The 16,527-nt window shown below is 49.6% G+C and overlaps 2 protein-coding genes across 3 annotated transcripts in view; both read right to left on the bottom strand.

The window, feature by feature from the left end:
* The window catches only part of Stk40 (serine/threonine kinase 40), a 38,991-nt gene extending 36,236 nt beyond the window's left edge, over positions 1–2,755 (bottom strand). The window contains exon 1 of one of the 2 annotated variants that reach the window (XM_059254956.1): positions 2,591–2,755. The gene's annotated coding sequence lies outside the window, so the exon portion shown is untranslated. Of the gene's footprint in view, positions 1–2,219; positions 2,405–2,590 lie in introns of those variants that run through there. The other variant, XM_059254955.1, reaches the window with a different exon arrangement.
* Positions 2,756–8,705: 5,950 nt separating this feature from the next.
* Lsm10 (LSM10, U7 small nuclear RNA associated) lies at positions 8,706–11,049 on the bottom strand. The gene is made up of 2 exons (XM_059256115.1): positions 10,847–11,049; positions 8,706–9,467 (listed from the first exon to the last, which is right to left on the bottom strand). Exon 2 carries the CDS (start codon positions 9,441–9,443, stop codon positions 9,075–9,077), a length of 369 nt encoding a protein of 122 aa, XP_059112098.1. The 5' UTR covers positions 9,444–9,467; positions 10,847–11,049; the 3' UTR covers positions 8,706–9,074.
* Positions 11,050–16,527: the final 5,478 nt, after the last annotated feature.

Raw genomic sequence — 16,527 nt, 5'->3', positions numbered from 1 at the left:
GGGATTAAAGGCGTGCGCCACCACCGCCCGGCTCCAACTGCCCTTTTGGGGGAAGTAGTCCCACTTTTTCTTTTTACAATGAGAACTCTGGGCATAGAGAGATGATGTAGCCCCTAGAGGCTAGTAGGGCTGGGATTAGAACCAGATCCGTTTGAGCCTCTACAACCTACTGTCTTATCCATTAAAGGGACAAGAGTGAAAACATAACACCCTCACAACTGGCCTTCTGGGAGGGAAGCCCTTCCTTCCAGCTGTTTAGGCAACCTGCAATCTCAGAAAGAGAAGGGCATGTGTGCCAGGCCCTGCAAAGGTTTAGCCACCTAACACTGGTTGCAAATGGTGCCTCCTCCAGGCAGATCCATTATGCCTATACCAGCTCTCCTCTTGGAAAAGGGTGGTGGTCTCTGACGAGGTCTCTGGCTCGTTCACCCTCTTCAGCCCTTCATCTCTCTTGAGCAGAGAAAGCTATCTAAAACATGGATCCAGTCATGCTACTCCTGGCGAAAAGCTTTTTACTAGCCTCTCACTGCACTGGGCATAAAGTCTCAAATTATCAATGAGAACTTCATTTCCTCATCAACTTCTTTGGCTTCCCTTTGTACTATGTCGGCTCCCAACCACTCCCCTGAGCAAGCTGAGGTTTCTGAATAAACTCTAATGTTCTGCTCTCTGCCTCTCTGTAATTCTCTCCATACAGCATCTTCCACTTTTTTCTCTCCTGGCTAAGACCCCCTTCCTCTCCTTCTAGCCTGAACCCCGGTCAACACTGTCCACTCTTCCTAAGCACCCCTCCACTCCATGCTTCCCTGTCCCAGACTGAGCTAGCAGCGTCCCTCCTGGGCCCCCTCTGCATTCAGTTCCTGCTGCTTTTCTGTAGATCACATTACAACGATCTGCTTGCAGGTCAGTTCCCTCTAACTAGATAGTGAACCAGTTCAGATAAGAATCTCTTATCTGTGCTGTTCGTTAACTTCTTAACTCTCCATAACAATTCTTTTATCATTACCAATGTTTTCCAAATGAGGACACTGAGACAAAGCGTCCAGGGTCACACAAGCAGAAAGCTGCTGCACCAGAAGAATTTGAACTTAGGGAGTATTGGGAATGGTGGCCCACACCTTTTAATTCCAGAATTTAGGGAGTGTGGCTCCAAAGCCTACCAATACTACACAGCACTTACCTCGGTAGGCAAGACCCTTTTGTTATGTGAAGAATGAATGAATGAATGAATGAATGAATGATGAATGAATGAGGGCTATCTCCGGGAGATCTAGGTCTAATCTACAAACTGGCATAATAGTGTCATTAAGGAGGGCTGGAGGAACTCACAGCACTGTTTACAAATAAGGACTCTCTGGGCCCGACGGTTTAGCTCTTCCTTATCTCATGCAAAACTACTCAGTCAAGAGGGAAAGGTGCCCAGCCCAGCATGACTACCCTCTCCAGTGATTCTCCAAACCAGCAAAGCCAACCGGTTTCCTTCAGTGGCTTAAAACAGAGCAAAGTCTATCCTGCCACTGAAGGCGGCTGTCATCTCTTCCTTCCGCCAACAACCTGGGGGGTGGGGGTGGACAGAGAAGCCACCGGGAATCCGAAGGCTCCTACCCAATGCTGAAAGGTGGGGCCAAGCAGCGTAGGAATGGGCGGGCCTGACCGGGACAGCAGGTGGAACACTGACCACAGCAAGCTCTCCCACGGTGAAGACCGGCCCAACGTGGATCTGGCAAGCAGGTAGCTGTGACTCGCACCTGAACGCCGCCCAGGATGTGAGAATTCCCCAGCAGCGAGGGTGTCGGTGCCAACGGGTGAGGGCTCCAGGAGGAAAAGCCTTGGCTGGCTCTCCCTGGGGACTCGTCCTAACTTTCAAGTCACTCGCTAGGTCAGGAGAGAAGCATGGAGAAGCGGGGGGGTCTCTCCAGGGGAAAACTCAGCGTGGGTCCAACGCCGGCTACTTCAGTGACAGGCTGAGTGGGTCTGGGCAAGGCGGACAGTGCCCACACTCCCCGGGGTTGCGGCGAAGACCCAGGCTCCCGGCGGTCGCCGCCCCCGCCGCCGGGAAAGACAGACGGCCGACGGCGGAGGGAACATTGGCTAGTGCCGTTTCTGTCGCGCTGGACAGCTTCGGGCTGTCACCGGGGTCCCTCCGCCACGGTCACCGAGGCCCGCCCCACCAGCACTCAGCCCCCACCCGGCTCCGCGTCCCAGGACCCCGGACTCACCTTTCCCGGGGGTTCAGCGCTGTTCGCCCATAGTCCGCAGCCCGGAGCCGGGGCTGCTCGGCACTCCGTCCCGGTGGCCGGGGCCGGGCCGGGGGCGTGGGAGACACTCACCGCCGCCTCCCAGCGCAGCCGCCGGAGCCGCCGCCGCCGCCTCCCTCCATGGCTGCGGCGCCGCCACCTGACAACGGAAGTGACGCATCGTCCCGCGGCCCCACTCCCCGCCCCCTCGCCTGAGTCTGGGGTTGGGGCGCCATCTTGAGGACGGGCGGAAGCCTTCAGGCAGGAGGCCCAGATAAGATCGCCGATTGGTCCTGGGTGGAGTCTGGGTCGGAATCTGTAAAACGACTGGACAGTCAAGGGGCGGTACTTACCTCTAATCTACATCTACGGGGGCTGGAACGGAGGCGCCGCCCAGCCTTGCCTCTGCAGAACCTTGCTAACCCTAGTCTCGCTTTGCTGGGGTTGGGGACGTCTGTAGTGGCTGCAAGAATCGCCAACTGTACTGCATTCATTAGAAAAGCGGCATTTCCTTGATCCTCATTTCTCGGGTTCTGCAGATAAAGCGCTTAGGTTGGGTTCAAGAGAAGATAGGAATTGCTGTCGCTACGCTCACAATTCATTTCACTTTAGGCTCTTTAGAAGCCCCGAGGATGGCCAAGTTCACCCAGGACATCCGTAGAGTCTTGTTCAGGGAGATTACAATGAAGAGTTCCAGTGATCGATCTCAACCGATTATCTACCTCACTCCCTCCTGCCACAGTTTCCGTCCCTTTCTCCTCCTCCAGCAACCACGCCCTCCATGAATCAGCTTCTTGCACCAGCAGATGAGCCCTTTAAAGGGATTGCATCAGTCTGGTGACTCACTGGGGGCCCTCGGAAAGCCTGGCTTCCCTCCACTGCCATGTAGAAGCAGCCAGAAGGGCTCGGTGGCAGCAATACCAGCAGCCATAGTCCCATTCCTTTGTCTCGGAGCTAACGGGTGCTAGACGACTCTCAGTTTTTTCCTCCCCTCTCCCGGGTCATTCTGTATCCACGAGTAGACACACGTGGGCACGCCTATGCACTGCTAGAGGTAAGCGTGCATTTGTCATCTCACAAGGTATTACCGGGACATGAAGGCTGGTCTTAATGGAAGTCTAGCTGTCCCAGCCAATATTCCTTTCTTAGTTCCTTTGAATGCTTGGTGGATAAGGCTGAATAACAACAGTAGTCAGAACAGCTCCCAAGGTCGTTTCCTTTTTTTTTTTTTTTTTTTTTTTTCCCCCTCTGTGTAGCTTTGCACCTTTCCTGGAACAAACTCTGTAGCCCAGGCTGGCCTTGAACTCACAAAGATCCGCCTGCCTCTGCTTCCCAAGTGCTGGGATTAAAGGCTTGCGCCAGCACCGCCTGGCACCAAGGTTGTTTCTTATGCAAGGTGAAGCTCTTTAGAAACCGGTTTACAGTTGTGGAAGCTAGTGCTCCGAGGGGAGTGACCTTTGCAATGACACTCAGCCAATAATGGTTGGATTGTGGTTTGAAGAAAGTTTGGTGGATTCCAAAAAGGCGAGAGTTTAAATCGCTGTTGTTTTTATCACCTACAAGCTAGGTAACTAAGTGCAAACCCTGGCTGTGCAAATGGAGATAACCATCTCTGTGAGGACCCAATAAATTTCAGATCAGCCCACCACACCCTATAAATGCCCACTGATCTCAGTCAGGGAGCCTCTGTGAGGCGCATGACCCAAAGGCAGGCATCCAGAAGCCAGGCCCACTCTGCTTTTCTCTCTGACAAAGGGGGAAGACTCTGACAGGAATGGGTTTTGGCTTTTCCAGATTATCAGTAAGCTGAACACTGGGTGCCGACACCACCGTCCGTCCCCACTCCCTGTAGACTCTCAGCCGACTTGAAATATAGGATTTTTAACAAAGCCGAGGAGGGAAGGAGGGTAAGGAATAGAAACTAAATGTGCCAGCCAGAGGAGATTAAAAGAAACTGTCATCAGGACACCAACTCCAGGATCTCTGGGACATGCATGTGTGGTGACAGTTTCCTGCTGGCTTGTCTACTCCAGTTCCCTGGCAGATGGTGCTGCCATAACACAGGGACACCTGTCATAACAGTTCAGAATGGCTTCTTGACGAGGTACAGGCAGATTGGACTGTCGCAGGAGGAGGGGAGAAGACCTCACCCCCAGGAGCTTCTTCAGGCTTCAGAACCCCAGCTCTCCTTAGTGGCTGGTTTTTAACTTCCCTGTGTCCGGGTTCCAAGCCCTGAGTATGGCAAGGGTTGGTGTTTTTTTTGGTTTTGCTTTTTTGGTGCTTAGGACTGAACCTATGGCCTCTTCCATGGTATATAGATACTTCACCACTGAGCTTTATCTCCACTGCTTTTGTTTTTCAGACAGAGTCTCAGTAAGTTGCTCACGTTGGCCCCTCCATTCAGTCTATGGTACTAGCTGGCCTTGAATTTGTATCCTGCCTTAATCTGCCCATCCGCCTGGATTATAGGCCTGCACCACCAGATCCAGTGGCTTCACAGTAAAGTCAAGGCCAGCTTATGCTACATGAGACCGTGTGTTAAAAACAAACACAAAGCCGGGCGGCGGCGGCGGCGGCGGCGGCGGCGGCGGCGGCGGCGGCGGCGGCAGCGCCGCCGCCGCACACCTTTAATCCCAGCACTCGGAGGCAGAGCCAGGAGGATCTCTGTGAGTTTGAGGCCAGCCTGGGCTACCAAGTGAGTTCCAGGAAAGGCACAAAGCTACACAGAGAAACCCTGTCTCGAAAAAAAAAAAAAAAAAAAAAAGCCACAGAATTTTATAGACTCTGGTACTAGGCAGGCCCGATTTCAAATCCCCACTCTGTTGTTCACCTTGAGCACATTGTTTTGTACATCTGTCTGATGAGGCTGCTAATACCCAGGGTGAGACTGCAGCTCTGTCCCTGTGCAGCTCACCAAGCTCCCAACACAGGGCATAGCAGCCGTGACTACTTCTGACCACCATTCTGCAGCACTGATTTAACCTGACCACAGGCTGGGGAAAGTCTCCTCCCTCTGAGCCTATTTCTTCAGCCATGACATAATGGAGTGGGCCCATGGTTCTTAGCCTTCCCACCTTTCAAGACTTTTAACTGTTCTTACCTCCAAAGGTCATTTTATCCTTTTCATTGATAACACCTTTCCTCCTGCCCCCACCCCAACTTTGGAGACAGGGTCTTACTATGTATCTCTGGCCTAGAACTCACTGTATAAGCGGACCAGGCTGGCCTTGAACTCAAAATTCACCTGCCTCTGCCTCTGAGCACTAGGACCAAAGGCATGCCACCACCCCCAGCTGGTCACTTACACAGCCTTATATCACAGCCATTAAGTGGGTGGTCAGAACTAGCTAGTGAGCATGCCCACCTTGCTGTTGGTATAATTCTACCCCCTTGCAGAGTCTAAGCTGCTTTCATCACTCTTCACATACTGTACTGTATCTCTAGGTCCTTCTGGAACATTCATGAAAGCTTCAAGGGCCCTGGTTATCCTTGTTGGCCCTTCAGCCAGGGTTGCCTGACTAGAGCTTACCAGACTGGTTTAAGTCCCATCTGCTGAGCCAAGCCGAGAGGTGGAAATATCAATGTCCCCTGTATGTCTCAGGCGTGAGCCAACACGTGAGCCACATGCCCATCTAGCTCTCGGAGCTTCAGTGGGCTACTCCCTACATACAGCAGCCCCCTCCCCCACAAATTCTCTCCAAGAATGAGAGATGGATATGAACAATGCTGCTTGAGCATTCAGAGTTCTTGGGGGTTCTGCCATCGTTGAGACACACACACCCCCACTTTGGCTGCAGGAAGGGTGGATGTGAAAGCTTGAGCAAATGCCATGGCATTCTAGACCCCAATGCCATCTTGAAACACACAGCCATCTTTTCCTTGGTGTTCCTGGGTCCCTCTTGTTCACAACCAGGTCACTCCCCATTTGTTACCTCAGGGAATAGAAGACACAACAGAATGCAGAGACTATTTTTAGTTTCTGAATTCCAAAAGCCCAGCCTTCAAGTAGGAATGGAAAGAATTTCTATGGAGAAACAAGTGGATGTGGGAACCTGAGACTGGTGTGTGTGTGTGTGTGTGTGTGTGTGTGTGTGTGTGTGTAGACACAGATAGACAGACAAGGGGAGGGAGAGCGAGCAAGCAGCTGGGACTCAGGAGCTGCTCGGAGACAGGAGCTAGCTCACTGCCCTCTGTGAGGCAACAAGACTCTCCAGAGAGATGTAACTCTGGAGCTGTGGGCTGCATTTGACCTAACTGATCTAAGATCCAAGAACTTCTTGGGCCTAACAGGACCTGAGGAAAGCAGAAAAGAACCTGACATCTAAGCTGGCTGCAGTGGTGCACTCCTGGGATACCAGCACTTGGGAGGTGGAAGCAGGAAGACCAAGAGTTCAAGGCCAGGCTAGTACACTTGAGACCCTATCTCAAAAAACAAACAAAACCCTAACAGTGCTGGGTGTACTGGATCTCATCTTTAATCCTAGCACTTCAGAGGCAGAAGCAGTGAGTTGGAGGTCAGTCTGATCCACGTGAATGCCAGTTCAGCCAGGGCTACAAAGAGAAACTCTTGTCTTTGAAAGAAAGGAGCCAGGCAGACTCCAAGGGTAGCTCTCTTGAGTTGAGGCCAGCTTGGTCTGCAGAGCAAGTTCCAAGACAGCCAGCGCTACACAGACGGTCTCGGAAAAAAAAAAAAACATACCAAAGAAAAAAAAAATTCTGTGCTGGAGAGACGGCTCAGCAGTTAAGGTTGTTCTTGCACAGGACCCAGATTCAGTTGCCAGTGCCTACATAATGGGATCACAACTATTCATAATTCCAGTTCCAGGGTAGTCAGTGCCTTCTTCTGACCTGTAAGGACACCAGTTATACACATGGTGCCTGTACATACATGTAGGCAGAACACTCATACACACATGGAAAAAAAAAATTGAGCAGCATGAGGTGGTGCATGCCTTTGATCTCAGCACTCAGGAGGCAGAGGCAGGTGGAGTTGAGTCTGAGGCCAGCCTGGTCTACATGTCAAGTTCCATGACAGCCAGGGCTACAGAGTGAAACCTTGTCTCAAAAAAATTAAAAAAACAGAAAACAAAAACCAAAAGCCTAACATTTGAGTCAGGAGTGACTGATGAAGGGGGGTCTTCTGGTCAGGGAGAACCTTTGAAGGTTGGTATCAACCACAGAATCTCAGTGGATGGCATGTTAATTAGATGACCCCCAAATGAGACTCCCTGCCAGGGTAGGGAAGCCCTTAGGATCCAAATTAAGAAAACAAGGGGATTGGTAACACAATTAAGTTTCTGAGGTGGCCAAAACAGAAGGTAGAGTGGGTTAAAGAAAACAAATTCTACTTTTTTCCTTTTTTTTTTCTGGGGGCAGGGTCTCAGACATTGGAACCAGGACCTGTGGTCTTTTCAGCTGGTAAGACTTTATGCTTAACATAGGCCCTGGGTTCAGTCTCCAGCAAGGCCTCCTCTCAAGGATAACCAGCCCTCCTTGCCCACAGCCTCAGGTCATTTACCCATCTCTCACAGCTCTGCCCACCTGCCTTTCTCATCGTAGACACACAGAACTGCTATTCACCCCAAGCTTTCCTACCTCAAGATCCTTGCACGGGTTCCTTTTCTGTCTCCTTGTTTTACTTCCTTGGACCATTTTCTTTCTTCTTGAACTGTTTTGTTTTGCTTTTTCTAAGACAGGGTTTCTCTGTGTAGCCCTGACTGTCCTGGAACTCTCTCTATAGACCAGGCTGACCTCAAACTCAGAGATCTGCCTGCCTATGCCTCCCGAGTGCTGAGATGTATAGCCCAGGCTGAACTCGAACTCATGACCCTCCTGCCTTAGCCTTCCTCAGCAAATCCTACTGGTGTGCACCACAACTGGCCTGTTTTTGTTTTTTGTTGTTGTTTTTTCCCCAAGACAGGGTTTCTCTGTGTAGCCCTGGCTATCTTAGAACTCACTCTGTAGGCCAGTGAACTCAGAGAGATCCACCTGCCTCTGCCTCCCAAGTGCTGGGTTTAAAGGTGTGAGCTGTGGCTACCACCACCCGGCTCATTTTTTTTTTATCTTGAGACAGGATTTCTATCTCAGCCCATACTGGTCCTCCTGCCTTAGCTTCCTGAGAGCCAGGATTATACCTGTAAACCACTATGCCTGGCTGGGACCGATTTCTTGTTAGCTGAACTTTCAAGCCTGAAGACAGGGCCCAGGATGCCCCAGACTCTCAGCTTCAGGAAGTAACAGTAAGATGACAGCCCCTTCCCCAAGACTCTCAACAGAAAGGCCACTTTGCACTTGACTGCATGAGTATTCCTAGTAGGTTTCTTCATGTTACTTGGGAAACCTGAACTCCTACTGCTTGGGCCACATTCTAGGTAAACCCGGTGTGCTCCCCAGCTTGGAACCTGCACTCTGCTACCTCACAGAGGCTACAAGAAGCCCAGTGTACACCAGGCAGCATCAGGCACAGACTTGTGTGTATCCAAGTTGGGTTTTATGAGAAAAGAAACAAACGCCAAGAGAAGTGGAGAGTTAGAGGTGATTCACTCCAAACACAGTAATCCTCACTGGCAGAAATCGGTTACTCCTTGATAGACGTGGTCAGTCCATAAATGGAGATTCCAGATGGAAATGACCAAATAGAGGGATTGTCACCTATCCCAAGGCCACAGACAGAATTCTGGGTCCCAGAGTGTGTCTGGAAAATGGAACCCTATGAAAGGCAGCTATGACAGGTGTCGCTCAAGACACCAGGTCATTGGTAGGGAAGGGTGGCAGGGAGTTGGCTCAGAACACTGGAGGACCCTGAGGTGGTACTGGGGGTTCAGTGAGGACACAGCTTCACAGCCTTTTGGAGGGGAACTCTCGCCGACCTTGACCCTTGCCACCAAAGTTGCGCACACGATGGATGATCTGCAGCTGCTGCTCGATGGTGGCGGTGATGTCCACGTCATCCGGGATATGGACGTATCGGACATTCCGACCTGTCACAAAGAGGTCATCCAGCTCAACCTGATGTCCCCAGCGGTCGGTATAGGTGACATTGGCCAGGCGGATGTTCATGAAAGCATCCACATTGTCAATGCGTCCTCGGGCTGAACTCTCATCTCGAAGGTCCACGGTGGTTATCTGGCCCTGGAGGCCCTGCAACAGGATGACCAGACTGTTCTCGGAGATGGTTCGCTCCTTCACGGAGTGACTCAGTGCCATTGTTCCACATTGGCTGGCTGCTCACTGTGGGCAGGAGCAGACAGACAGATAGATGTAACTCACCTCTGCCATGCCCTCCAGCTCCACACCAGTGGCCCAGAGGCCTCACTGTACACTGGAATCACCCGTGAAAATTTTTGCCTGGCCTCCACATCCCACACATCTAGATTCATTTGGCTGGGGAGGAGAGGCCCAGGGTTTTTTATTTGTTTTGTTTGCTTGTTTTAGAGACAGGGGTTTCTCTGTGCAGCTCTGGCTGTCCTAGAACTCACTCTGTAAACCAGGCTGCCTCCCAAGTGCTGGGATTAAAGGTGTGTGCCACCACAACCAGGTTTTTTTTTTTAAGGTCTCATTATATAGCTCTGACTAGCCCAAATTTGATATGTAAACCAATCTGGTCTGGAACTCACGAAGATCCACAAGCCTCTTCCTCACATGTGCTGAGATTCAAGATGGGTACCACCACACCCCGAAAGGTATCCTATTTTTCAATTATTTTGAGATAAGATATCTCTCTATGTAGTCCTGGCTTCCTGGAACTCACTCTGTAGATCAGGCTGGCCTGAAACTCAAGGAGATGCACCTGCCTCCGCCTCTCTAGTGCAGGGATTAAAGGCCTGCCCCACTATGCCCAGTTTATATTATTTTATTTAAATTATTTAATTTTTTTTTTCATTTTAAGTTTATACTATTTTTTGTTTTTCTGTTTTATTTTGTTTTTTTCTCTGTGTAGCTTTGGCGCCTTTCCTGGAACTCATCCTGTAGCCCAGGCTGGCCTTGAACTCACTGAGATCCCCTGCCTCTGCCTCCCTCATGCTGGGATTAAAGACTTGCACCACCACCAGCACCCCGGCTAAATTTACACTGGTTTTTAAAAGCACCCCAGATAATTCTAATGTGCCGATAAGCTTGAGAACCACTGCTGTAAATTGTAGTTTGTGTATTACTTTCTGCCAGAGACCTGTTAGTATGTAATCTAGCGAAGCACGGTGGCACACACTTGTAATACTAACACTCTCCAGACTTAAGAAGTAGGAGCACCCCGAGTTCCAAGCCGGCCTGAACTACATCGTGAGCTCCAGGTCAACCTGGACTATGAAGTGCGACACTGTTTCAAGACAAAACAAGCCAAATCTAGCCAAGACGCACACTTTTAATCCCAGCACTCGGGAGTCAGAGGCAGGCGGATCTCCCGAGTTTCAGACCAGGCTGCTCTACAGAGTGACACCCGGCCTTAACACAAACAAAATCCAAAAGGACAGTCTTTGAGACTTCCAGCCAGGTCCAGACTTTAACTCCGGCTCCGCCACTTCCAGGACGGGAGGCCTGGGGGCTTGCCACTAGCGGTCAAGCTTGTTAGTTCTGTCCCGGAAACCGGGTGCCGAGAGCGCCCCTCTCCTCACCGCGCGTAAGGGGTTTGGGAAGAAGAGTCCGCAGCCAGTGCTCCAGGGGAAGTGGCGGTCCGGGTTCCAGCGCGCCCTGCTCCCCACAGTAGACCGCTCGACCCACCGCGTGATGCCTTCCGCTTTCCGCGCGCGACGCCGCCAAAGCCCGCCCGCGTCTAGCTGCGCCACCCACCTCGGCTCAGAGAAACCATGGCAACCGCAGGAGCCCTAGCACGTCAGAGCATGCGCCTCGCAGGCCGCGGACTACAAGTCCCAGGAGGCGCCGCGCACCTCACGCCCCACCCCCTCCTCCGTCTCTGCTTTCCCACCTTTGTAGGCTTGGGGCTTGGAGCTGTGGCTCGTAATGGCCTGCTGAGCTGATGGTGCTGGGTGGGAGAGAGCATCCGTAAGAAAATAATCCCAAGGGGAAAAAAAGATGAACGTTCTCACCTGATTAAAACTGCGGAATTTGGCCGGGCATGGTGGCACACTCCTTGATTCCAACAACTACTCCGGAGGCAGAGGCAGGTGGATTTCTGTGGGTTCCGGGTCAGTCTGTCTGGTCTACATAGAGAGTTCCAGAACAACAAGGGCTCCATAGGTAGACCCTTGTCTCAAAAAGGAAAACACAGAGCTATGGAGACATGGTTTAGCTGCTAAGCTTTGGCACTTAAGAGCTTATACTATTGCAGATGGCCAAAGTTTGGCAAATTTCACAACTGCCTGTAACTAATTAACAATTAAAAATAAAATCTAGTAAGATTTACTTTAATTTTTACATATTCTCTCTCTCTCTCTCTCTCTCTCTCTCTCTCTCTCTCTCTCTCTCTCTCTCTCTATTTTATTTTATCTTTTGGTTTTTCAAGACAGGGTTTCTCTGTGAAACAGCCCTGGCTGTCCTGGAACTCCTCTGTACAACAACCTGGCCTCAAACTCACAGATCCGCCTGCCTCCTGAGTGCTGGGATTAAAGCGGATTTATTTTAATTTTAATTTACCTGTTTGTATGTGTCTGTGTGAGGGTATGCTATGTGTGAGAGGTGACTGACCTCAGAGTTCAGAAGGCATCAATTCCCTGGAGCTGCATGCACAGGTAAGCCATCTGACATGGGTGCTGGAACTTAACTCAGGTCCTCTGAAAGAGCAGTATGTGCTCTTAACAGCTGAGCCATCTTTCCAGATCCTAAAAATAACATCTTTATTTAAAAAGTCTGTGTAGCCAGGGAGAGAGTGGGGGGTGGGGTGGGGGTGGCATATATCTTTAATACCAGCACTTGGGAGGCAGAGGCAGGCAGAGGCAGAGGCAGAGGCAAGAGGCAGAGGCAGGTGGATCTCTGTGAGTTCAAGGCCAGCCTGGTCTACAGAGCGAGTTCCAGGACAGCTAGGGCTGTTTCACAGAGAAACCTTGTCTCAAAAATAAAATAAAATAAAATAAAAAGTCTGTGTGTGCTCTTAACCACTGAGCCATTTCTCAAAAAAAAAAAGTGTGTGTGAAGTGTGTGTGTGTGTGTGTGTGTGTGTGTGTGTGTGTGTGTATGTGTGTGCGCGTGTGTTGGCTACAGGGGCCAGAACAGGAGGATGTCTGATCCCCTGGAACTGGAGTTATAGTTGTGAGCCTGTTGTAAATTACTTGATGGATGTGAGTACTGGGAACTCAACTCAGGTTCTATGCAAAAGCAGTGGGTGCTCTTCTTTCATTTTTTAGGAGGCTGGGGTTTGAAACTGGGTCTCTTTATATAATCCTGGCTGTCCTGAAACTTGTTCTATAGACCAGACTGGCCTCAAACTCACAGAGATCTGCCTGCCTCTGCCTCCCAAGTGCTAGGATTATAGGAATGCGCTGTTATACCCAGATCTCAGGAACCCCCAAAAGACCACCACCACAGACACCGAATCCTGTATGTAAAAGCAAAGAGCCTTTATTCAAGCAAGTTGTAGCTTGGACCCTCCGTGTGTCCAACGCAGTGGTATCATCACTATCGGACAGTGCCAAGCCCAGGCACTCATAGTAGAAGTAGGGGGTGAGGGATTTCCAGGTTCAGGACCTTGATTGGCTGACATTTGTCTAGGGGTATAGGTGTGTGCTGAAAATGTTTGGAATGTCAGATATTTCCCCTAAGATGCTGGCCCTCCCTGGATGGGGTCAGTTTATGGCTTTTTCTGGGGACTGGGTGGTACCTGCCAGTAAGCCTGTCGTGGGAGCTGTGTCTGGGCCCCTAAGCATGTGGTCAAGCTACTTTGGGCCCTCCACAGTGCCACCACTCTTGGCTGAAAAATAACTTTTTAAAAAGTGAGTTATGGCCGGGCGGTGGTGACGCACTCCTTTAATCCCAGCACTCGGGAGGCAGAGGCAGGCAGGCCAGCTTGGGCTACAAAGTGAGTTCCAGGAAAGGTGCAAAGCTACACAGAGAAACCCTGTATCAGGGGCAAAAAGTGAGTTATTTGGGCTGGAGAGATGTCTCAGTGGTTAAGAGCAATGGCTGTTTTTTCAGAGGTCCTGAGTTCAATTCCCAGCAATCACATGATGGCTCACAACCATCTGTAGTGAGATCTGGCGCCCTCTTCTGGTCTGCAGGCATACATGCAGACAGAACACTGTATATGTAATAAATAAATCTTTTTTAAAAAGTGAGTTATTTGTTTTTAGTGAGATTTTTGCTTTGAGACTGGGTCTCCTGTAGCCGATGCTGCCTTGAATTCATTGTGGCCTGGAGGACCTTAGATCTGATCCTCTGGCCTCTTCCTCCCAAATACTGGGGGGCACCTTGCTGACCCCGGTCCTTCTCTATCTGATCATATTGTCACCAAGTAAGGTCTGCTTGGCTCACTGTGTGTTATGCCAATCACTGAAATTATGAGTTTTGGAAAAAGAAAAAGCTTATTCATGGGGCACCCAAATATAAGAGCCCCCCCCCCCCCCCAAACCTGCCTTCCCTAGACCGGATGGCTTGATCTGTAGAGAAAACAATTGGGGGAAAAGATGTGAATGATTTGTGTTCTGCACAGGGGTTATCAAACTACCCGGATCATCACAGGATACCTGCCCTGAAAATTCCACAGTTTTCCTGTTGTGTGGAGTTTGGTCCAGATTCAAAGGTCACCCACAGGACACTTGCACAGGCCTAGGGGAAGGACTGGTGGTTTCAACCAGTTTGAGTGGCTTCCCAGTTCCTGAAAAACAAAGAACCAACCAAACAAAAAACCGGACAGCTGGGCGGTGGTGGCTTATGCCTTTAATCCCAGTACTTAAGTGAACTCAGTGAGTTCGAGGCCAGCCTGGTCTACAAAGCGAGTTCCAGGAAAGGTGCAAAGCTACACAGAGAAACCCTGTTAATATTGTTAATATTCTGACCTGCCCCCTTGAAATCCTGTCCCTTGGGGCCACCCTGTGCCCTGACTTAGAAGCCTCTTCTTAACGAAAAACTCCACACCTTCCTCTCTCTCTCTCTCTCCACTCTCATGAGGCGGTGTGTACTCCTCTACCCCCCCCATTCTTTCTCTCTTCTCTCCTCTTTCCTTCTTTCCTATCTTCTCTCTGTCTCTCTATTATAATGAACAATTTCCTCGAGGATATAGTATCTGGGTTGTGAATGTCCACCTGCTGGGAACCCAAACTGGGTCTCTGGAAGAGAAGAGCATTCAGTCTTCAGTACTCTTACCTGCTGGGCCATCTCCTCCCAGTACCCTGCTCTTCCACTTCTTCTTATTTGATACAGGGTGTCCTGTAATTCAGGCTGGCTTTAAACTCCAGATCCTCTTGCTCCTGCCCACAAGTACTGGATGACAGATCTGTGCCCCTATACCCAGCCGGTTGGTTCTTTTCTCTCTCTCTCTTTTTTTTTTTTTTTTTGTTGTTGTTGTTTTGTGTTTTTCGAGACAGGGTTTCTCTGTGTAGCTTTGCGCCTTTCCTGGAACTCACTCTGTAGCCCAGGCTGGCCTCGAACTCACAGAGATCCGCCTGGCTCTGCCTCCCGAGTGCTGGGATTAAAGGCGTGCGCCACCACCGCCCAGCCTCTTTTGTTTCTTTAGTGCTGTTGTGCCATGCTGCAAAACACAGTTGCATGAAGAACAGCTGAGTCTCTGTGAGTTCTAGGCCAGCCAGGGGGACAAAGTAAGACCCTGGGTCCCTTGCAGGAGCGGGAGCAGGAGCAGGAGCAGGAGCAGGATATGCTCTTCGCTGCTAAGCCCTCTCTCCAGAACCCACTCTTGAATTTCTTTCTTTCTTTCTTTTTTAGAAGCATAAATATTTATTTGTAACAAAGGAGTTTGTGTACAGTGTTGAAAATCTACAACTTCTTGTTAAATTTATATTTGTACCTCACCTTTTTTTTTTTTTTTTTTGGTTTTTCGAGACAGGATTTCTCTGTGTAGCTTTGCACATTTTCCTGGAACTCACTTGGTAGCCCAGGCTGGCCTCGAACTCACAGAGATCCGCCTGGCTCTGCCTCTCGAGTGCTGGGATTAAAGGCGTGCGCCACCACCGCCCGGCTGCACCTCACCTTTTTAAATAAACATTTATAATCATTATTTTATACAGATATAGATATGTAAATACAACATCAAGTTCAGTGATTCTTCAGCACTTTCCACTTAAATTTTTTTTTTTTAAACATAAAAACAGGTTATAATTCCAAAGTCCAGAATTATTTGAAACTGGAAAATATTTTCTCTGTAGAAAATAGTAGAAATAATAACATTTCCCAATAAGCCCTTTTAAGCCAAATAATAGCTGAATTATACATATAAATATTGATTAGATTCTGGGATACAGAAGAAACCTATCTTCATCTGTTCAGAGAGCTATGTTTTATTTAAGTTGTGGAAGTGAGATTCCTATTCATCTTCTTCTTCACTGTTTGATTTATGGCAGACATTTTTCTTTTTTTTTTTTTTTTTTTTTTTTTTTTAAAGATTTATTTATTATATATAGAGTGTTCTGCTTGCATGTATGCCTGCATGCCAGAAGAGGGCACCAGATCTCATTATAGATGGTTGTGAGCCATCATGTGGTTGCTGGGAATTGAACTCTGGACCTCTGGAAGAGCAGCCTGTGCTCTTAACCTCTGAGCCATCTCTCCAGCCCGGCAGACATTTTTCTATAGACTAATCCATAATCTAAAAAGATTTTAGCCTCTCCTCCTGAAAGTATGGCCAGCATTTTCTTTCATCAGCTTGATACAGTACAAATTCTTACCCTAATAGTGAAGTGTTTCACTAAAGCATGCCCAGTGACTGGGCAAATCCAAAACTTATTATAAGCCACAGTCATCCTTGGGTCCTCCCTGTTAGGTAGCCTCCCTGGATCTGTGGGTTGCAGTCTGATTGTCCTTTGCTTTATATCTCCACTCTTGAATTTCTGACCCTTCTGTCTCCATCTCTGGAGTTCTGGGATTACAGTCCGGCCCTGCTACACCCAGCTCAAGCTGGGAGTGTGACCTTGGGGTAGAAGAAAGGCCTGGCTTTGTGCTTCCCTGATGTGCCAGAGGCCTCTACATCCTTGACCAAGTCAGGGAAGGAAGCAAAGGGCTTCTGCGGGTTACAGAGAGGAAAGTGTGTGGAAGTCTGTCACCATCCCTTTCAGTATGAGGGGACATTCTGCTGCCCAAAGGACAGACACTGTTTCCGATCCCACATGCCACCACGCAACTGTCTGTAACTCCACTTTTCTGACATCAGTGGGCCATGCATGCATGTGATACA

Source organism: Peromyscus eremicus, chromosome 2, assembly GCF_949786415.1.
Source record: "Peromyscus eremicus chromosome 2, PerEre_H2_v1, whole genome shotgun sequence".
Lineage (NCBI taxonomy): Eukaryota > Metazoa > Chordata > Mammalia > Rodentia > Cricetidae > Peromyscus > Peromyscus eremicus.
The sequence above is the reverse complement of the archived record's forward strand: the minus strand, read 5'-3'. Positions and strand labels throughout refer to the sequence as shown.